Here is a 23,048-nt window from a genome sequence, read left to right as displayed (position 1 = left end):
CATTGATTTTCTCTGGATAAAACTCTGGATATCTGAAGTCTGATGTCGTATGATTGCTCTTTCTCCCTGCACATGTATACAGACACAAGAATCTAGGACAAGGAGGAATGAATTAACGAGCTAAATCAAGTTATTCCTCTTTTTAATTCTCAACACAAGCTAAAAGGTTGGCTCAGTTTTATCAAAATGTTTCCAAATCCTTTTTAAACTATGTTGTTAACAGGAGCATAACTCTCAGCATTGGCTTTTAGAAGAAGCTGTCATGGAATGGTGTGGATGTTGGTGGTGAGGCAGACGCTCGAGACCCAGGTAAGGTTTAAGGTGGTTTTAATGATGATAATGATCCAAAAAATACAAAAACTCAATAGGTCCACGGCCAAGCAGCACAGCTGAGCGGAAGCCAGGACTCAAACCCGGTAGCATTGTTCATACAGGTGGACGGCACAAACCAAGACAAGCAACGACAAGGAACAAAGGAGACAGGAGGGATTAAATACACAGAGCGTAATCACAGGGACGAGACACACCTGGGAGCAATCAAGGGGGAAGACAGGACAACGAGGAAACTCAGGGAGACAGAAAACTCAAACAAACACACAGAGAAACACTGGACATGACAGAAAATTGGTCTGTGGAGCAAGACTGGACGTCCAGAACAGCACCGTACTGGGCCTTTCTGAGGCCTTCTTCAGGTCCGGGTCGGTGACCCGGCAGCGGTTGGCGCAGGTGGCCGGTCTGGACTTTTCTAACGTCCAGGAGTTTGGCTCGCTGCTTGGGGTCCGGTTAGCCAGACCCATGCGGCGCTTCCTGGAGCGGGTGAAGGAGCGGATGACAGGCGGCTCCTGCAGCTACATGATGCAGAAAAGTACCTGCCTGACCCGAATGACCTGCTCCAGGTCATTTCCTGGATCCAGATTTTGAGGAGGACAGTGGACTCAGGGATGGATTTATGTAAAACAGGCCCAAAGGTACTGTACAAATATTGTAGAAAAATCCTGAGCAAGAAAACTTCACAAAAGGCCATCAGTGTGTGGAATGAAACTCAGAGCGCAGAAACCTCAGCGGAGGACTTCATGCAAGCCTCCAATAAAAAAAACGGACTGGAGATCTGGATTCTTCATGGTGCCAAATCAGTTTCCTTTTTGCAATTTGTCCGAGAGTGTGTTTCACCTTTTTATAGATTGTAGTAGTTAGTAGTTTTTTACATTTTTTCAACCAGAACTTTTAGCCTCTTTGCCGTGGTTTTTACCAATTCCGTTTTTATCAGCGGTGTACATCACAGTCGAGCCACTAGTTTTAAATCCCAGATTTTAAATGATTTATTAGCCCAAGCCAAAATGGTGATTTATTGAACTCAAAGGGCCAAAATGCAGGCTGGAGCCCAGCTTGAAGCCGTGTCTCTGTGAAAGTGTCACATCAAGGCCAGGTTGAGGTTGGAGTTTTGCTTCCACAGAGCCATTCGGGATTTCAAGTATTTTTTACAACTATGTTTAAAGAGTGTTTAGTGCATCATTTCTGACCAGGAAAACCTAAAATATAAAAAGCTGATCATGTAAATATTTATTTATTTTTTTTAATTTTTTGACCTGATTATGTAACAGTTGATGGTTAAATTATTGCACAATAAATGTTTTGTTAAAAATCAAAATCTTCTTCCAGTTTAAAAGTGCTTGACAGGTAAAGTTTTGGCGCATCATCGCCACAAATATATGAACCTTATTGATGGTGGACTCGGTGTGTGACTCCAGACCATCTGATCCATTTCCTCTGGTTCTTAGCAAGTTGTCCTAGAATATCTTGTTGTACTAGCAGATTGCTTTGTCTGTTTGTTTATGTTGCTTTGCATTGCAGAGCATAAAATCAGGGTCCTGTTTGGCTGCTGAGGCGAAATCTGAGTAAAGCTGCAGAACAACATTATTGTGTCACTGATAAATAAAGTTTCAGCTCAGGGTGGTTCCTCCTGGAGTCAGAACTTGAGCACCAGTTTGCTGCTCTCTGTTCTTCCACAGATGATCCGGCACTCTCACTTCACACTCACTTTAGATCTGATACTTCCATCACTGCAGATTTTAGCAAGCATTTGGTCTAATTCATTAATGTGCATTTTCTGTATGAAAGTTATAGAAGATGAAGCAGGAGTGTTTTTCAATATCTAAGTGAGTCGGTTAGGGTTAAATTCTCCCTTTGTATAAAACAGAACTATTAACTTGGTTCTGATCCAGGCTCAATGACCCAAATGTCTCACAGAACAAGGCGTAGCAGCTCATGCTTCAGGACCCGCCCAATGTTTCCTCACGTTCTGATTCTCAGGTGAAACAGAACCCAGGCCCGTTATTGACCTCCTGGGTTCTAGACTTTACTCAGAAGCAGCCAGTTGTCCTCTAATGTGGTTTTGTTCAATACATCTTCAGGCTTTCTGTTAATCCAATTGTACAAAGCAGAAAATAATCACTAATCAGGCTGAAAATTCAAACAAACTTAGAGAAAGTTGAGTGAAGCAGCCGTCCACCAGGCACTGGTTTCTGCCAGGCTTTGCTGCAGACGTTCAAGCAACAGAAAAGCTTCTTATAAAAGCTGCAAAAAGAAACTCATGAAATCTTAATTCATCCTGTCCTCTTGAATATTTAAAAAAGCCCATCTGCCTATTGTGCCACTAATGTACTGCATAGAGAAATAAATAGAGGGAGATGTGCAGCCAGCTGGCTGCAGTCGATGCTTCCCAGGTCCTGAAATCATTCCGATCGAGTCTGAAGAGACATAAACAGAAGAAACGGTGCCATTATTTATTACACTAATGTTCAGACCTTGGCTCATTGTTTCAGTTGTTTTTCAGATTTCTTTATTATTCTGTGTGTCTTTGATTCAATCAGCCTTGTTTGTGTTTTATTTTAGTTCAGTCCTTTTGAATGATTTTACCTTATTTCTTTTTTCTAGTTACTCTTTGTTGTTCTAATTTTATGTTTCTTAGTTATTTTTTGGTATTACATTTATTTCCTAGTCTGTGGTGCCACTTTCCGCTGCATTAGATCCCAGCCATGTTCTTTGTGCTTTTGTTTGTTTCTTATGTGTTTTTCTAAGTCTTTGTTCATATTTTTTATTAAAGTCTTCAAATCTACTCACTGCCTCTGCATTTGTGTCCTCTTTAACTTATGCATCAAGACAAACGGAGACTGGAATGGACCAATCATCTGCTAGCTTTAGCTCCCACTGTGCTGCAGACAGCATGGGATCCTGCAGGGTTCATGGTTGAGTTCACAGAACATGTGGTTTTAAGAAAAGCCCACATGTTCCACCTTCCACCACCGTGCTTGACAGATTGTTTGAAGGGTTTGTCTTCAAACATAGGTAGTTGGACATAATGGCTCCCATTATGTCCAACTACCTCTAGTTTATCTCATCTGTTCAGAGGATATTGTCTCTGCCGGATGGATCTCTGCTGACCTACGACCGGCAGCCATCTTGTTTCTAGAAGGAAAAGGTTTTATCCGTTAAAACTGAAACTTCTCTTGACCTGTTCACAGATGGATGAGGAGCAGATGATGAAGATCATCAGCTTGTCTCTTGTAGGGAAGCAGTTTTTAACTTACTGCTTCTCCACTACTAAACAGAGTTGAAGTTGGTGTTTTATGTCCTGAAATGTAAAAATCAACAACAAATCTACTTTATTGTTTGTTACTTAGAGCCGCCACTCGCTGGGATTATTATTAAAAACACACATCATACAATAGAAATCACTCAAATATATGAGGGATGACAGATTTAGCATATCAATGCAAAGTAGCTGCAGTTCATACAAAATGTTGAGAAATGTATCAAGCATAAAATAATTAACCATTCCAGTTATAAGTTAATGAAAAGCTAAAAATGATTTTCATTTCCTTTTTAAAAGCTTCTTTTCAGCTTTGATTGGCGCTAAAGGAAGAGAGCGACGCTCTGTCTTCACTCTGCAGGTAAAGCCGACAAGAAAACATCCTATCACTGAATGTCTGGTGACTTCAACTGTTTTTTAAGGAGCAAAGAAAAATCATGGACTCTGGCATTTTAAAGTTTTCCGTGTTGAGATAATGAAGCTGATATCCCATCATGGACATTTAGCCAGTTTAAACTAAAACGCATTGAGTTTATTTTAGTCAGAACAATTCAGTACTAAATCTTCATATTATGTGACAATATTCCACCTGAGAAATAAATCAAAGTTCTGACATGCAAGGCACCTTCTGTGTGTCCTCACCAAGTCAGTTTGTTATCCAAAAAGATCCCAAGTAACTTAGTTTCTGCTACTTGTTTGATGATTGATTTTTTCATTGACACATTTAGCTTTGGGTTATATTTAAGAGTTGTTTGAACCACGTTCTAAATGTTTTGTTTTTAATGTATTTGACATAAATGTATTATCTAAAACCCATTGATCTATTGATGAATTTCCAATTCCTTGTTTAAGATAAATGCCAATCCAGACCCTGATTTTGCAGATGCATACTTTTTTAATTTTGAATGTTTTTTCAAATCATTTTTTCCTCCAAAGAGTTTTTGCAGCACTAGTGATTTGTGTTTTTGACAGTTGGCAGACAGGAAAGAGGGCGAGGAAGATATGCGGCAAAAGTCGCCGGGAATCGAACCCGTGACGTCCGCGTCAAGGACTGAGGCCTCCAAACGTGGGGCGTGCTGACCCCTGCGCCACGCCCCAATTTTGCATGTTTTAGCATAAAAGGTAGATCATTTGTAGAAATAGCATACAAGAGTGAACCAAGACAGCTGCCTTGTGGAAGTCCAGTCCTCTGCAGCGTTTTGTGAAAAAATACCATTAAAATTCTCTCTGTGGTCTAAAGCACAGGTAGTTCTTCATCAGCGTTAGTGCAGATGGCTCAAAACCAAACCGCTGCCTGTGATCCATCACATCGACCGACGATCCAGACGCCTAAAAGGACTCATCTTCTAGTTCTACATAGTTTATTGTTCTATTTTAAATAGTTTGAAATATAACTTATCTCAATGGACCCGCATTAATCTGTTGTATTCATCGTTTCTTTGCAAAGACAAGTTAACTTTTTAATAAAATGCTCATTTCCAGGGGGCTTTTGTTCAGGTTCAATTCATACAGAAATGTCTTTAAATACAATTTTCAAAAACAAATGACATTTAAAAAGAGGGAGATTTATTTACTGTAATGCTGCTGCTGTATGCCACCCATGGCTCCACTGTTCATGTTGATTATCCTGCACACCGAGCAGAGGAGGAGTCCACAGCGATGACTCACATCATCTTCTTCCTGTTTCTGCTGGACTTCCCCTAACAGCCATTTTAAAGCTTCTCCTGTTTGGACAATTTTCAGCTGCGCAACATTCCTGAGAGCTCAAAGCAGCCGAACAGAGGCAAACATTTCTGTTCCCACCTTGAAAGTGTTTAGCTCCGGCCACAGTGTTGTTGTGAAACTTGTGAAATTTGAACCTGTGTGAAACTGATCAGATAAAATCTGGACCTTGTCCCATGTTGCAACAAGTCAGTAAACTCACATTTCCTCATTTTTCTTTTTATTCACATTTCAGGAGCGTCAGACCAGTTCACTTGTGGTTTTTACACACTTAACACTTTGCAGAAGAAAAACTTTAAGCACAAAAATCATTTTGAAAATGATCATTTGACAATTTTCAGCTTTCAGCCCTGAAATTATCTGACGAATGGAGCTAGTTTTATTTGTGGGTGTTACAAGGGGGATGAGTTTTTATTTGTAAAACAAATAGAAAAGTCTTTTCAGATCCAACAGCATTTCTAGTGGGAGCATGACACAGTGGAAAGGTTCAGGAGTGTGAACACTTTAGCGTGGCCGGCTCTGCACCACTTGCAGCTTGTTGCAACAAGCCGAATTAAAGAAGCAATTGGTGATGATTCACACCGAGCTGCTGAAAGTTTCACCACCAGGAGAAAAAACACAACTTGGTGAGAAATGAAACAAAACACACAGCTGAGAAATTAAAGCTCTCACAAGGACTTTATTCTTCATTTTCAAATATTCAAGTACATGGATGTGAAATATCCAAGACACAATCAGTGGCAAATACTTTCTGAAGGAAAAAGTCACATCATCATGTTCCTTGAAGGGTGTTCCTGTTGAAGCAGCCATGTTCCCCTGGCAGGCTAAGACACGTAGATCACTTGTAAACATGATACCTTTTCAGTCTGAATTTAGAAATACAAAACGTCATCTTGTAGAAAAATAAGTTCTGTCTTCAGAGGAATATCAGCATGAAGAAGCTCACAGTAGAATCTGATCTGAAAAAGGAGCAACACACAAAACTCTCAGGGGTAAAAGGCCTTTGGTTTCCATGAAAAAATACCAAAAATGACATTAAAAGAGCAGAAAAGATCAGTCCGCTGTACAACAGTGATGAGTGGACCGGAACCGAGCCGCCGCCACCAAGGCAGACGGACGTCCACAGGTTTCCAAAGGTCCATTCTGCAGCTACAATCAGCCGTCACTCCTGAGGACAGCAGATCTCTGCCAGATGAAGGAGCCCAGGACGATGAGGAGCATCTCCGAGGTGCTGCTGAGGGCCACGATGAAGGGCGCCTGGGACGCAAAGTCCGCCTCCACTCGCCGGAAGGACAGCTGCATGACGGCCAGGGCCAGCAGGCTGTTCTGGACGCCCACTTCGATGCTCACGGTTTTCCTCTGCGGCAGAGCCAACCTGGCGGTTCTGGCAAGGCCGGCGCCGACCAGGAGGCCCAGCAAAGGCACCGTCACCCCGACCGCCACGATCTGGGGCTGCACGTTGGCCAGGATGGACGCGCCCATCTGGTAGGCCATGAAGATGCCGCCGACCATCAGCACGAAGCTGAAGGGCCGGATGAGCACCAGCAGGACGCGGGTGAGAGCCGGGAGCCGCAGCTTGATCACCATGCCCAGCGAGATGGGGATGGCGATGAAGAGGAGGGTGCCCAAGATCTTCACGAAGGGGACGTGGAGAGCGGCGTGGACGCCCAGCAGCCTGCCGTACAGAGCCGAGGACAGAGGCATGGCCGCCGTGGCCACCACCGTGGACACCAGCGTCATGGAGATTGCCAGTGTGACGTCGCCCCCCAGCAGCAGGCTGTAAAGGTAGCCGCCGCCGCCCCCCGGGGCGGAGCAGGTGATGACCAGGCCGAGGGACAGCGCGGTGGGCAGCGACAGCAGCCGGGACGCGCAGTAGGCATACAGCGGCATGACCAGGAACTGGGCCAGAACCCCCAGCAGCAGCGCCATCGGGCGGCGCAGCAGAGCCCGCAGCACCTCCACCTCCACCTTGCAGCCGAAGGCACACTTGTTGACGAAGATGAGGGGCAGCAAGGCGAACAGCACCGGGTTCTCCGTGAAGTGGGACAGGCCCCCGGACTGCAGCTGCCGGGTGGCCGCGTCGGCCTCGCCGGGCTCCACTCTGATCAAGTAGTCCGTCCTCTCCTCGATCAGAACCGGAACCGAGTCCCGGTCCCAGTCCAGCAGCTGGATCTGCAGCGGCGCCCGGCCCGGGAAGCCCGAGCGGATGCTGATGATGAAGCTTCCGGCCGGTCCTTCCCGGCCGCCGGCCGTCACATTCAGGACGGAGAGGACCTCCGGGTCCAGAGACCGAACCCTCACCGTCTGCTTCCGGCTGGAGCCCCGGTACCGACTGGAGATCACGATCACTCCTTCGGTGTTTTCCGGAAACTCAAATTCCTGCGCCGATCCGTCCCCGATGGAGATGTAGCCGGAGTGGTTCGTCCGGCTGGAGTCGGTGCTGCTGTCCACGGTCAGGTTGCCGGTGGCCCAGGTCCGGTTCGGTCCGCCGATCAGGAGCAAACAGAGAGTAAAAAGCGTCCTCATCGCAGTGGCGGCCAGAGGGCGGAGGGGCGCCGCAGAAACACGCGTCGGCCCCGCCAGGGCGCTCCGCAGGCGGCTACACCGCCGCCCGGATCAGCCGGCACGCCGAACTTCTCATTCCTCTTTTCGGTACAAAAGCTCCGCGTCGTCGGCCGCCTCCTCGTCTTGTCTGGTTCCCATTTTCGTACCGCCTTTATACCGGACCCGAAGCATCACCCCGCCCTGTCCGGCCCTGGCGGAGCCCAGCTGCACCGCGGCAGCTCCGGGAATCCAACCCACAACCGGCCGGTTGGTCTTCAGTCCGAAGGAAGAACCGCAGCTTCGCCTCTTGCGCTCATTTTTTCTCCAGAAAGACGAAAAGCGATTGAAAAAAGAATGAAAACGGACGCTGCAGCCTTCTGCCGAGGCGTGACGTCAAGCTGGTTAATGGAAGATGCAGACTTCCGCTTAGCTTTGCCAAAGTAAAAGCCTGAGATGAGCTAACGTCTCATCTCAGGATGAGATAAAATGGGAGTATTGACAGGAACCCTATCATTAATCAAAATGGACTCCAGCTCTTCTCTCGCTCTCATTCTTCATTTATTGCTTTTAAAAATTAGGAGTCCTTCATCATTTTTGGGAACACGAGTGTGAATCTCGTGTTCCCACTATGGGATGTTATCTTCGAGTTTTCACCTGATTATTATGAGTTTCCAGACTTAGACTGGATCACAGTGATCCAGTTAGAAAATTACATCAATCATCTGCAAGAAATTCAGCTTCAGTGCCTCCTGGTTATTCAGAGTGATGTTTAGTGACCAAAGTTCACATTTGGTTCGTTAAGACCAGAACTAGTTCCAAACAATGTTTGATTAATATCTCAGGTGGAATAAATGCCCATTAATAGGCTTTTATTTTTGAAAGAAACTTCCTCTCCTCCACTGTAACCATGACTACCCTGATGGTCCATGGAGCTGCGCTGCGTCAGCAGGGGCGGTCACGTGACCACAGCGGCGGTCACGTGATCGCCACCTCCTTTATTTACAGCGAGGAAAATAATGGAGGAAAAACCAAAGCCAAGTTGAGTCCTTCACAGCAAAATCAAAAGTGTTCAATTTCCCTGCAGCCTGGATCAGAACCAGAACCTTTACCGAGTCAACTTTTCTTTCTAAAGTTTTGTAGAAGAGTTAATTCAACGGTCGTTTAGTCAAATTTGAGTGAATTTTCCTAAAGAGTTGGTGTTATTCCAGAGAGTGAAATCAAAACAACTTTGTCTGGTGTTGATTTCTAAATTAACAGCAGACAGTTCCTTCCACAAGTGTGACGTATTTGCCTGAGTAGCAGGAAAACACGTTTATTTTCATTTATTTGCTCCTTTTCTGTTCAATTTTGGAAAAGCATTTGCACTATGATTTATTGTTCCAACCCCGCCTGATGGATTTATTCTTCCATTTCATTTTCTCCCTATTTTCTTGAACATGTATTGTTTGGCCTCACTGACGACCCAATAACCAAACAGCACATTTTTAGTTTATTAATCTTACTATATTCATTCACAAATCCTGTTACACTAATGAAAAACTACTTCTTTCTATTTTTGAAAATGAGTTCAAACAACAGATCAGACCTATTGAAAACTCCACCAATACTAAACCTATGATGCTCTTTGTGTTCTCTCTTTAATGTATTTCTATAATGTTATGGTGATATAGTCTCTCCTGGCAGACATTATACCACAATGCATGCTATGTTTGTACTGTTATGTATTCTGTATCTCAATAAAGATCTATAAAAAAAGGTGAGTTAAAATTATCATGTTTTTGATTTTTTTAATGGATGCATTACAGCCATGGGCAAAGGGGGGGGTGGGGGTGAGGGGGCGCTTGCCCTTTTATTCTTTATGCCCCTCGTGCCCTTTTTGAGTTTTTTGATCTGTCATATTCTTTTTATTGTTATTAAAGCTACAGACGACTTTACTCCAGTTTTGAGAAATTAGTACGTAGCTAAAGCAGAAACTGTTGACGTGTATAAAGTTGTACCTGCATTCAGACAGACTTTGGCTAAGTGCATTACCCACAATTCATTGCTGCATGTGACTTTTGAGTTAAAAGGTGGACTTATAGGAATTTGTTTTTCATCTTTATTGAAAAGTCAAAGAAAGTGAAAATAGTATGAGAAGTAACCAAAACTTTAATATGATAAATAAATAGATAAAAATAGTCACTGTGAAAAAAGTGAAACAGAAAATGTTACACATGCAGGAAAAATCAGTTTCACAAAGGTGGGAATTTGTCTTGCATTTGAAAGTTTGACTTTCCTCACAGTTTGTGAATATTATTAATTTCTTTTTTTCAGTTTCTCACATCAAAAATTTTTTGTTTCTGATTTTTGCCTCTTCAGACCATTTTCAATAAACAAAAACATTCTTGTCATAATTCTGCCTTTTAACTCAAAACGTCACATGCAGCAATGAATTCTGGGTAATAGTCTGCCTGAAAGGGCTTGACATTAGGCGGAAATAAGATCCAAAAGGATCTTATTTCCTAAAACAGGAAATGGAGAACTGGGACTCTCCAACATGATCCCACATCAGGGAGGACTGGGCCGGGCCTCCAGGAGGAGAAACAGGTGGGGGAGGGGAGCTTCGGTCGGCATCATCCCTCTAACTTCCGTGAGGAGGAAGAGGGATGAAGATGATCCTTCACAGATCTGTCTCTCTCACGTTGCAGACAAAGAGGTCAAAGGTCACAGAGGAGCAACCCTGCAGCCTGGATCATAAGCAGAACCTTTACTGAGTGAACTTTTCTTCCTAAAGTTCAACATGCATGAGAAACAGAAAGGCAGATGAACTTGAGTCTGATAGGAAAAGTTCACAAAATAATTCAGATTTTTGTAAAAGACTGAAATCTTTTTATATCTGATTATTACGGTAATCAGAATAATATTCTGGATTTATTCATTCACACTGAGAGAACAAAAAGCATTTTTCAGGTTTTCTGACAATAGTGGGAAGATTTGGGAATAAAATGTCTCAAACTTTTTTAACTGGATTAGTTTTGTTTTGAAGTCTGATTCATAAGTGGCATCATAATCAAATATAACGTGATCTCTAAATAGTTTCCAATAAGGTTAAACTTCAACTTTGTCGTTTTTGTCAGCCTGAACTAAATCACTTTTCTATGACTTAGTTCTGTTTTAACCCTCTTATTTGTTTTTAACAGAAATGCTTTCAGGTTTTTTTTTTTAAGAAGTAAATAGTTTGGAAACAGATTAAAATCAACTTGGTGCTGTGGTGGTGCAGCGGGTCAGCACGCCCCACGTGTGGAAGCCTCAGTCCTCATACGCGGACGTCACGGGTTCGATTCCAGGTCCAGGCGATCTTTGCTGCATGTCTTCTCCTCTTTCCTGTCTGTCTACTTTAAAAAATACGAGCGCCGCAAAAACTCTTCTGAGAAAAGAGATAAAAATTGGACTTGAAAGATTTAAGGTGTATTTGAGTTCAGGCGGTAGAGTAGAAATGTTCTCCTGTCTTTCCCTTTATGATTACTGATGTCAGATTTATGGATCACGATCCATCGAAGAGAACTTTCCATTCTGATTTACTTGAAGAACAAATAAATGTGAACAACGCTTCAAGATTTGCATAATTATGTTAATGGATCGGATTATAATTAAACCTGTGGAGAATCCAACCAATCAGGGCCTGAAAAATGTCTTTGGCTTCTGGGACAAACAAACGGCTGACTGACAACAGAGGGCAGAACTTTATTTTACAAGATAAATATGGAAAACAAAAAGTGCTGACCAGTTTAAATAAAACCTCCACCGCACCCGAACCAGATTGCAACCGGATCAGAACCTCGCCGGTGGAGACGCTGCAGAGGATAATCTGGAGCACGTTATGGTTCTCTGAACCATAAATGGATCAGAACTAACTATTAAAAACGAATAAAAACGTTTCTGAGCGAGGAAAACGTCCGGCTGCTCTTTCTAGGCACTGAAGAAGAAGCAGCTGCGTCCCAACATAAGGCTTTGAAAGCAGAAAAGAAACTGAACTAAACCCCACAGAAGAGAAACGGGAGGAATAAACCTGTTAGTGTTTCAGCATCTGGTCTATAATGAACCAGCTGAGCTCATCACCAGAAACATATTTCACAACATTTGCATCCAGATTCCTGTGAGTGGAGTGAAGAGGAGACTGATGAAGCCAGTAGGTAAAGCTGATGCTATTCCTGGCTGCTGTGGTTTATTTTTAGGCCAGAGGAGGAAAATCAATAAACTCATTAAGTTCTCCCAGCAGGAACAGTTCAATCCAAACATTTAGCTGCTGCCGTCCTGCTCCTCCATGCAGTAGCGCCTTCAGTTCCTCAGAGCTGCCAACCTGCAAACAAACATTTCACACATCAGCTGCATTTCAGCAAACTGACAGCAGAAAAACATGCAGCAAAAATCCAGACAAACTGAGCTCAGTTCAAATCATTAGAGCAGTTTCAATAAAAAGTTCAACAGGTTCCTGCTGCTCAACATACAGTGTGATAAAAACAAACAGAAAAGTTGGAATATTAATGAATTACTATCAGAAAAATAAACCCTGCCAGGTCTGAAGTCTAATTGTTTTCTGCTTCTCAGGAAACGTTTGTTTCTTCCTTCTGGATCACAGGAGTCAAACTCCGGACCTGGAGGGCCTGTGTCCTGAAACTTCTAGATGAGCCTCTGCTGCAGCACCTGAACAGAACAATGAGATCTTTAAGGCTCTGGAGAACCGATCCACACGAGGAGGAGGTCATGAAGCCGTTTCATTCCAGTGTTTTGGACCTGTGGCTCATCTAAAACCTGCAGGACGGCCAGCGGCCCTGGAGGACTGCTGACTGTTGCCCTCTGCAAGCAGCTTTTAGGGAAAGCTACAACAAGCTTTATTCACAGAATGAAGATCGCTGGAAAGTTTAGTGGAGGAAGAGCTGTGTGATGAAAAGATTCTAAAGCAGCAGGGCTCACTGCAGCCCATAGAAGCGGAACCAGTTGAACAGCTTGGAGGAAGTCCAGAGGGTTTGGTTCAGAACATCAGCTCCAACCTTCACAGAACCACTCCAGACCTGAGAGTAACAAGAAAAGGACTGGATCCAAAGTTTTCATTTGAAAATATGTGTCCATGAATCTGGCTTTGGAAGGCTAAAGTTTCTAATCAGTGAAGGTCTGAGGAGCCTGTTGGTTCTGGTTTGGTTCTATCTGGTCCAGATCCAGAACAGCATCTGCCAGGACATTTCAGAGCGTTTACTTTTCAAGTTTTCTGGAAAAAAGAATTTTTTATTGGTTTAATGTAAAATTAATTTTGGGTTAATATAAACTATAAACCAAAATTTACTGAAATAAATGAACTTTTCAATGATATTATACTTTATGTAACAGCTGCATAATTTCTCAGATTCCCAGAATAATTTTCTGTTTCGCAGATTTGAGGAAATACTTTAAAGTTATTCTAGATTTAGTTATTTAGTTACTGGAAATCTCGCTCAGATACTTCACTGTGTTGAACCACGCCGCCCTCTGGTGGTCTGAAATATTCCTCAGACTGAAGTCTGAACCCGAAGCTTCACCTCAGATCCAGAGGTTGAACCCAAACATCTGCTGGAAATTACAACGGCTCCCTGTTAATCCAGATTATAATCTCCTATTCTCACAGATAAAGAATCAGCTCTAGTAGAGATCTGATTGATCCAGAGGTTCCTAGCAGAACCTTTTAGTACCAGACTGCAGTTTCAAGAGGAGGGTCCTTTAGCATTCAGACGCCCTGAATGTTTCTGGCTGAACTTTTTCATTTCGTAATGTTTCTGATTTCTGGCCTGGATGTTCCTGCTGATCCTATAGACGCCAAAAAGTCCAGAGATCAGAGGAAAGATCCAGTGGACAGAAAAGAGCCAGAATGAAGCGGATGGAGAATAATTGTGTGTAAAGGTGACTTTGGGATATTTTTACTTCAACTCCAGGAGACTCTTATTCATTTTAGGAAAGAATAAGCTCACTGTTACACTCTGGCTTCTCTTCTCTCATATATTATTAGATATCATTATACATCAGCACTGACATTTCTACACACCCTCCAGTAGAAAAACTTTATTGTAATTTTCAAACAATATTGAATGATGATTCTTTTGTCCAGCAGAGAGAGATTTAGTGTTCACATGATTCACCACAGGTTAGTTCTGCTGCCGCAATGATGCCACTAAGATAAAGTCTAAAGAATGACCAAGGTGCTTTCTCAACATTTTGTACCGACTGAACTGAGTCACCAATAAACAACTCTAAATAGTTTTCTGTCCTATTTCAGTTCATCCAATCTGATTTAATTCTCTGTTTCTGACCTGCTCTGATGTTTTCTTTGGATAATCTTCACTCTGATCCTGGTTAAAACCTTCCAGGTTGCTAAGCCTTACTCAAACCGGAGAAAGATTTCTAGTCAAGGAGTTGTTCTTTTTTAATGTAATTAAAGCCATTATTAATCTGCATTTCTTTGTAAATGCTTTGATTAATTTAGACACAACTTTGTTTTAATGCGTCTGTGTTCATTGGTTTTCTTCCTTTACGTGGGTTTAGATTTTTGTGTTTTTAAGATTTGGTTTCCGCCAGGCCTCACCAGGTGTTTCATCTCAAACAAATCTACCTGGTCCGGCATGTGACCCTTACCGCCGAGACAGCTGGTCCTCCTTCTCCTGGCTCCGGGAACTCTCTCCACCCAGTGACGTCGCTCCAGCAGGAAGCTGATTCAGCTGGTCCATCACCTCCAGGCCGCCCTCTTCTGCTATTTGGTGGATGAGGTCGTCCACCTGTTCCTGGGGCGTGGTCAGTGTCATGGCTGAGCTCATGGAGTCCTCCATCACCTGGTGTAGGTAGGAGCAGGTGAGGTTAGGGAGGGAGTTTCTGAAGCATGAGAGCAGACAGAGGCTCTGCAGCGACTCACTGAGGTGTGGACGTCAAGGTTCTGAACCTGGCTCTCAAACTTATCCATTACTGCGGAAACCTTCTGCAGATCCATGGAGTTCAGAGCCTTATCCAGGGCTTTGGTCACCTGGCCCATGCTTTTAGTCACCTAGACCAGGAAATCACATCAATGTATGATAAACTTGAATCAAAAATAGAAAATGAAGCATCAAATTCTAGACTTCTGGGGGAAACAGAAGTTGAGGTGATCCAATTGGTGAGACTCACTCCCTTCATGGTGACGGCAGTCTGGACTTTAGAGGCCACCGCATCAACTCGGGACGCCATGCGCAGCCAGTTCACACCTTCGTTCTTTTTCCTGATGGCGTTCTCAGCATAAACTCGAGCACATTCAACATTTTTCTGCTGCAAAGCCTGTTGAGAATAAATTCAACTATTTCTGTTTTGTAATTAAATCGTCTCTTTAAGAAACACAACAGCACTGAGAGCTGTTTGGTCTCTCAGGTAATTATAAGCATTTTCTACAAATAAGACTCATTAAGACCTCTACCAATCCAGAGGTGAAGACATGCTTAACTTCAGTGAACAAAACTAAATAATGTTGCTTACTCCCAATTAAGGTAACAGATCAGCGGCCATTTTGGTGCCAGATAAAACCTTCCTCTGACTGGCATGAAGGACCAGGTGAGACAGGTGAGTTTCATGAATACATGTTAGAGAAAATGCTGAGTCATCTTCTACTGACTATTCATCAAGGTAGTCTGACCACTTTGAGAATGTGAGGAGAAAAAGTGCAGCACCAGATTTCCACCTGAAGGATGATCATATCCATCTTCAAGATGTGATTATGGGCTCCAGAAGAATGATGAACAAAAATATATAGAAATGCTGAACAAACCTTCAAGAATTCGTCATCTGACTTTACATCACATCTGCACAGATCAAACTGCACGACGCAGTGCCACAACGGCTGACCTTGGACTTCTTCCATGAACACCAGATTTATAAAGTTCAAGACTAATAGATGGTTCCACCCGAGCTGTGGATCTCTGTAGCTCCTCAAGAGCAGTTGAGGTGCTTTTGGCTTCTTCTCAGAACAGCTACTTTTATACTAATACCAAATTGCTGAGAAGTGGACTCTGTTTAGGTGAGGTCTAGAAGCAGTCACTGGATTTTATTTAGGGCACATGTGTCAAACTCAAGGCCCGGGGGCCAAATCCGGCCCGCCGTAGCTTTTTATGTGGCCCTCCACAGACTACACTAAACACTAAGTGTGATTAAATATTATTTATCAATCATATCAATGCAGTTTTTATCTGTTTACTGCCAATTTATATCAATCAATCCCTCCAGTTTCTTGAGAATTTAGTTGATGTATGATTATAGTCCATGATTTATACAGCGAGTAAATAAACAGTGACATTTATTATAAGTTCCTGAAGGGAAATCTTCAATAATATTATGTAATTTTAAGAATTCATTGACATATTAACAGTTTGTGAACAGGTTCTGGCACAACCGGCCCTTTAAGAGCATTCATGATCTTGATTTGGCCCAAAACGAAAATGAGTTTGACACACCTGATTTAGGGTCTTCATAAGTCAGGGGTTTTAGAGCACCATTAATCAGTTCTGTTCTCTGACCAACCTCCCAGCAGGTTAGGCTGTGAAAGACCCTCTGCTCCATCTTCAGCTCATCCTAGGACTCCAGAGCTGAGCAGATTTTGATCTTCGCCTCACCCAATCTTTGCATTTCAATGCGTTAAATACGACAAACAAGTTGGACTTTCTGTACGGCACTTTAAAATCTAATTGTTCACTGAACTCCAAATTCTGCCGATTAGAAATATTCCAACCCAAAATTGGATCAAGTCATTTTGTTCTCGTCTGTTTGTTATTTGTTGATCCATCATCTCAAGCCTTTCCAGCATGTTTCATCCAACATAGAGATGTGACAATACAAATGCAGAAAGAGAATAAGTAAGCAGAATAAAATCTGGATCGTCCTGAACTACAATGAGCATCAAACCGGCTTCTAATCCTCACCTTCTTGACTTTGGCCTGCTCCTTTTCTGATTCCTTTTCTGCCTTCTTTGCCAGTCTCTCAAGCTGCTTCGATGTAAACTGTGAGAAAAAAGGAAAAAGTGTCAATTGTATAAACTTTTAGCTTGTATAGACAATACAGATCAAATATGATCTCGGGACTTACCCTCAGCTGAAAGAGTGTTTCTGGAGAAAGAGAGTCGAGAGCATTAAAAAGAATGAGAGCAAACTTCACAATATTGCTTTTGAGACCATAGATACAGTTCGAATAATGCTTTTGTTAATTGAAAACATTACAAATATCAATTCATAAACAGATTCACTGCAAATACTAAAAATATTAAATTTCATTGTTATAAAGCATTCATCAAACAGCATCTCAGTATTTCAGAAAATTGCTCTTCCAACCAATTACTGAACAAACCTGCTGGAATTCATCATCTGACTTTAAATCACATCTGCGCAGATGAAACTGCACCAACGCAGTGCAACAACGACTGACCCTGGACTTCTTCCATGAACACCAGATTTAAGTCCTCTTAGTCTTATTTAAAAAAACAAACTGGAGTTTTATTTTCAGGTTTTCATTAACATCTACATCTAAATAACAATAAAGTAATTATACTGACTAATGGTACAGAATTGAATAATTTTTTTTCTTCATTTTATTGATGCATGATAATAACATTTTATCACAATTATATAGCGTATTTCATAAAACAGAACTTAAAAACAAATGACCTGAAAAGACAAATAAACAATGTGATGTTATGATGGCCTGCCAGCATAATTCATAAAGCTAACAAAGTCATATATTAATGTCGCCTTTAAATTGGACAGGTTCATGGCCAAAATCCTCTTAAGGCACTTTATTAAAAATGTCTGGTTTCTAAGGTCAATAATAATAAATGAACTGTTCAAAAGACCCCTTAAATAAGCTAAGTTTGTTAACTACTACTGTTCGTAGTGATTTCTGTTCAGCGTTACTTTTGCCACTTAGGGCATACCGGAGTTGGGGGCGGCGATGACGTCATCACATCGCCGTAAGAAAGAGAACCGTTCCTGATATCAGAGGGGGAGGTGGGGTAACAGAGCCACTGCTAATACGTGAGAGGGGCAGAATATGTGTGATCGCCTTATAAGTGTGCGTTAGTGACAAGTAAGTTATTATATTTGATTGTTTGCTGAAGTTAAATGAATGATTCGGAGTTTATTTGTTAACCGTTATTTACCGTTAGGTCCGAGCTATCGACTATATGTGTGTTGTAGAGCGCTGAGCGATGTACTTGACAGGCGCACAGGCATTGATATTAATTCATTTGTTTTAGTTCACTTATGAATAGTAATTCTGATGTTAAGCTTGTTTAGGCTTTATTTATTTCCTTCTTAGTTTATCTAAGGTGTAATAGTAATGTGTAATGATAGAACACCTGAAACTTATTTCTGTATTTCTGTTTATTCTAGGAGACCACACACACACCTACACACATACCTGAAGCACTCACCCACACCCACCAAATATACCTTGATGCCAATTACTGTTGTTGGACTAAGATCTGTGACCCAACTTGAATACAGAAAGTAAAAGGGATCCTGCCTCATGTATTCCTTCTTCCACCTGCTGCCCCACATCTGGTCCTGAACTGAATCCAATAGAAGTAGTGTTCTGACCGACACTCCAGGTTGAGAGCAATGACAAACCTGAACAGTGCCTTTAAACCGTCCTACAAATTAAGAGCAGCCTCAGCTACATGAACATAGATTATGATGCAATATTTTTGCCAAGACGTTTTAAAATGATCAAATTTTAATGACAAAAAAATTTGTTTCTGGAAGTTTTAGTTTGTACAGGTGAAAAGTTCAGGAAGTTTCTGCTTAGTTATTAGCCAGTAATGTGAATCCAGCTGGAATCTGATCTAATGATCAGATTCACTTCAAGTCGAAGCTCAACATGAAGAAAACAACAACAAACCGCATCCGCGCCCAGGCTAGCAGTAGCTGCCGGTGATCAGCTTAAAAACAGACCAATCCCATCAACACAGAGTCTTAATCTCTCAGAACAAAACCCACCTTCCATCTCGACACGAACACGATGCCTGACAATTACAGAAAGTAACGCTCTGACGGTTCTTTGGCGGTTCTGAGCCTGTTCAGGTTAAAATAAGCCCCTTCTTCCTGGTTCCACTGCCGTCTTCTTCCGCCTCCTTTCTTCTTCTCTGGATGAAAAGCGAAAACGTCAAGGTATGTTATCGCCCCCTATTGGGCTGAGGTGGAAACACTCGACAACCAGACGACTAGGAAAATGCAGAGGAGCTCAATATTTTCACACTTGATCTCTAAGCCATATTAAAATGTTAATGTGTTCTCCATTTGATTATGATGAAGTCCATGTTAAATAATGACACTTTAAATTTCTGCAAATAAAGGATTCAATGTCTCGCCTCGGTGGGGGGCCTACTACACAAGACAACAGAAGTTAAATGCTCACAATCAGACTGAACAATGATTTATGCTGTTATCAGAGCATAAATCTTTTTATCCTTTTTCTGGACTTTTGTAAAGCTTTTGACAACACTGAACATAATGTCATATTTCACACCTGGTTTTGGTTCTTACTCTAGCAGTGCTATCAGAACAATGTCACTAATGGAAATTAGATGCAATGCTGGTCCTTCACTTGGTTTTATTCTCAAAGGAGGAGTCGGGCAGCGACGTCTCATATCGCCTCATCTGCACTCAGTTACTTACAGATTATTAATTAATCTCAGCAAACTAAAAAGTATTGCAGTAGTGGGATGAGAAATTATCATCAGCCTGATAATTATTTCTAAAAGAAACTCTTCTGAGATACATCTGATTGACGAGATTAACCCTTTCTCTGCTGCATCTGGACTTTTCCTAATCTAAAAAATGTGAAGCAGTTGCTCTTAAATATTGTTACATTTCTGCTACTTGTAGCATACCTGTAAAATAATCTATTGGTTACTCAGGAATGATCATGAGAAACAGATTCCAGATGTTATCTGAACTTTAGTGGCAGCAGAGATTTAAGATTCAAATTGTATTCACCATGCAGAGCATAAGACTTCATGTCTTATGCTGCTTTATCTCTGAATGGAAACAAAAAGTTGTCACAAGATGCTATTTAATTTCATGTGGAAAAACAAAAATAGATTAAAAAACTCAGTAATTATGCAGCCTCAACTTTTTAGACCTTTCCCTTTAAATAATACATTTAAAAGGAATGAGCTAAAACAATTTGTTTTCAGTCTGAAACTTTATATCAATCTGTAAAGATTTGATTTTTTCTGTGTTTATTTTGGATTCTGTCAGTTGAGTTTTTGTGTTTTCTTGTCTATCCTTGATTGATCCCGACTCTTTCCAGTTCCCTTCATTTCCTCCTGTGTATTTATACCCAACCTGTGTTTCTAGTTCTCTGTTCAGTCTAAACTCTCTCGTTTTCTCGTGTCGCTGTCGGCCGATTACTGTTCACCACTTGCTACCAGAAATGAGCTCATAGCTTTTTCTCCTCTGTGCTGCCAGGATTTTTATCCTCTTTTCATCATTAAGCTTTATCATCACCATCTTCGCCCCGCTTTATGACACAAACAGTTTTTTTCTAATTTTATTTTGTTTTGCAATTATAATGTTAAAAAATGTCCTCAAAATAATGCAGTTTTCATAAACAGGTATTTCTTTCTTGATCATTGATTTACAAGTGTAATTTCTTTCTCCACAGGTATTACATCATAAGGCATTGAAAAATAGATCCTTATTGTACTCCCCTTGCATATTGTTCAACATGATTGGACACTGATATCTTTTTTTATGAATGTCATGCACAGTGTTCTAATATAATAAAATTTGTAATTTATTATCAAATAAATGTTTTTTTAATTCTAAATATTTGTTGGTCTGTTTCATTTGATTAGATTTTGATCTGAGTTGAAACTTGGCTTGTTTGGAGAGCCCCATTTAAAATGACAGTCCTATACTGCCATCTAGTGGAGGGTTGGGGACATAAGACGAAAACCACTTTCACATTTCAGCAAATAAACTAAACTAAAAGAGGTAGAGAGACAATCTTGGTAAGGAGAATATGTTGCTCATTCCCTTGACATAGCTGCCATTGACCTCCATTTATTTCAAGAATGAACAACTCCAAAATTATAAGTTGTTTTTACAAAACTTGGCTTCTCTGCTCCCTCCAACCCTCTGCAGATGCCTACCACGTTTGGCGGTCCGAGCCTACTCCAAAGACTCCTATTCATTTTTCTACCTGTCAGTATAGCTGGGAACGTCCTATCAAACTGTGATGTGGCCCAAACCACAGTGGCCTTTTACTTTAACTTCACCAGATTTGATCCCAATTTGATTTATTTTGAGCTTTGTTTTGTTAATAAATCCCACTTTTAAAATGCCATCTCTGAGCCTTTGTTGGATGAAGGACTCGCTGCTCTGAAGACGAACTTTGGTTTTAAGCATCTACTCTTAACCATGTTTTATTTTATTTTATTTCTATTCAAACTCTGTTTTTGAGACAGAAATCACAGCTGAGCTTCAAACCTCATCTCTGAGCTTCTGCTATGTGCCAGAAATGTGTTTTAACGACGTTCTGAACATCATAAATTTACTTAAAAATGTCTGTCTGGATTTCCCAGAATGCATTGTTTGGTGGTGCTTCATATTTTAACTTCTATATTCTCTGTTTTTACTGCACTATCTAACAAACCCTATAAATTATGATCAGAATGAGCTTTCATCTCAAACTAGATGGCTTATAATGACTTGGAAACATGTATAAAATTAGGACCATGACTCATAATGGGTTGTGCGTTGTTAAACTGTTTTTTTTTTTTATTTTTATTTTTTTTTTTTGCCTTACCAGGGGCACGGCTCTACTGGGCGTATGGCTGCTCGGCTTAGTCCGTGGGAGGGGGCTTAAGTGTGGGTCCGCAGGTTCGGATGGAGGGCCTGGTTCTAAGAGAGGCTGGATTGGTGGTTCTGTGTTACCCGGGGGTGTGGATGCACGGCTGGGGTAAGTGGTTGTGATGGAGAGCCTGGTTGTATGAGAGGCTGTGTTGGTGGTTCTCTGTTACCCGGGATTGTGGAGCCACGGCTGGGGTGAGTAGCTCCGCAGCAGGCCCTGGTTGTATGAGAGGCTGCGGTCCCGGTTCTCTGTTACCCGGGGATGTGGAGCCACTGCTGGGGTAAGTGGTTCGGATGGAGGGCCTGGTTCTCAGAGAGGCTGCCGTCCCGGTTCTGTTACCCGGGGCTCCGGTCCCCTGTCCCGGGTAGAATTAAAAACACTTTACCGATTCCTGGTTCTCACTGGGTGAGCTCCAGGCCTGGTCCTAAGAGAGGCTGCTCTTCCAGTTCAGTTACCCGGGGCTCTGGTCCCCTGTCCCGGGTAGAATTAAAAACACTTTACCAATTCCTGGTTCTCACTGGGTGAGCTCCAGGCCTGGTCCTAAGAGAGGCTGCTCTTCCAGTTCAGTTACCCGGGGCTCTGGTCCCCTGTCCCGGGTAGAATTAAAAACACTTTACCGATTCCTGGTTCTCACTCGGTGAGCTCCAGGCCTGGTTCTCAGAGAGGCTGCTCTCCCAGTTCAGTTACCCGGGGCTCTGGTCCCCTGTCCCGGGTAGAATTAAAAACACTTTACCGATTCCTGGTTCTCAGAGAGGCTGCTGTCCCCGTTCTGTTACCCGGGGCTCTGGTCCCCTGTCCCGGGTAGAATTAAAAACACTTTACCGATTCCTGGTTCTCAGAGAGGCTGCTGTCCCCGTTCTGTTACCCGGGGCTCTGGTCCCCTTTCCCGGGTAGAATTAAAAACACTTTAACGATTCCTGGTTCTCAGAGAGGCTGCAGTCCCGGTTCTCTGTTACCCGGGGATGTGGAGCCATAGCTGGGATGAGCATCTATCGGCGGCACGGTCAAATTCAACTTCCGATAAAACGGGTAAAAATGAGTTCCCCCCCAGGAAAGCTATATATCACCGGAAAGCCTGCGGCCTGGACAACAATTCGGCGCGGGTCTCTGATTTTTATACCGTTTCCCCGATTTTTAAGCCGCGAAAGAGCGCCTTTTTTCCGGTCGGTCAACTTCAACTTCCGATTAAACGGGTAAAAAGGAGTCCCCCCCCAGGAAAGTTGTATATCACCGGAAAGCCTGCGGCCAGGACAACAATTCGGCGTGGGTCTCCGATTTTTAAACGGTTTCCCCGGAGCGGGGGAAGCGGCGGAAGTCGCGCCGGGAA

General features: G+C 42.4%; 2 protein-coding genes across 2 annotated transcripts; both read right to left on the bottom strand.

Moving 5' to 3' along the window:
* Positions 1-5,970: 5,970 nt before the first annotated feature.
* LOC129359975 (P3 protein-like) lies at positions 5,971-8,261 on the bottom strand. Its single transcript, XM_055029996.1, is given in 2 exon segments — positions 5,971-6,493; positions 6,496-8,261. Coding segments are annotated over 2 exon segments (1,362 nt in total). The 5' UTR covers positions 7,838-8,261; the 3' UTR covers positions 5,971-6,473.
* A 3,297-nt stretch (positions 8,262-11,558) lies between these two features.
* On the bottom strand, positions 11,559-18,997 carry LOC129360090 (charged multivesicular body protein 1a). The gene is made up of 7 exons (XM_055030187.1): positions 18,862-18,997; positions 16,958-16,977; positions 16,795-16,872; positions 15,017-15,163; positions 14,769-14,897; positions 14,495-14,688; positions 11,559-12,194 (listed from the first exon to the last, which is right to left on the bottom strand). The coding sequence occupies exons 1-7, from the start codon at positions 18,866-18,868 to the stop codon at positions 12,173-12,175; spliced, it is 597 nt and encodes a 198-aa protein (XP_054886162.1). The 5' UTR covers positions 18,869-18,997; the 3' UTR covers positions 11,559-12,172.
* Between the last annotated feature and the right edge of the window lie 4,051 nt (positions 18,998-23,048).

This window comes from Poeciliopsis prolifica, unplaced genomic scaffold, assembly GCF_027474105.1.
Source record: "Poeciliopsis prolifica strain line A6 unplaced genomic scaffold, Auburn_PproV2 SCAFFOLD001, whole genome shotgun sequence".
In the NCBI taxonomy this organism is placed as follows: Eukaryota; Metazoa; Chordata; class Actinopteri; order Cyprinodontiformes; family Poeciliidae; genus Poeciliopsis; species Poeciliopsis prolifica.
The sequence above is the reverse complement of the archived record's forward strand: the minus strand, read 5'-3'. Positions and strand labels throughout refer to the sequence as shown.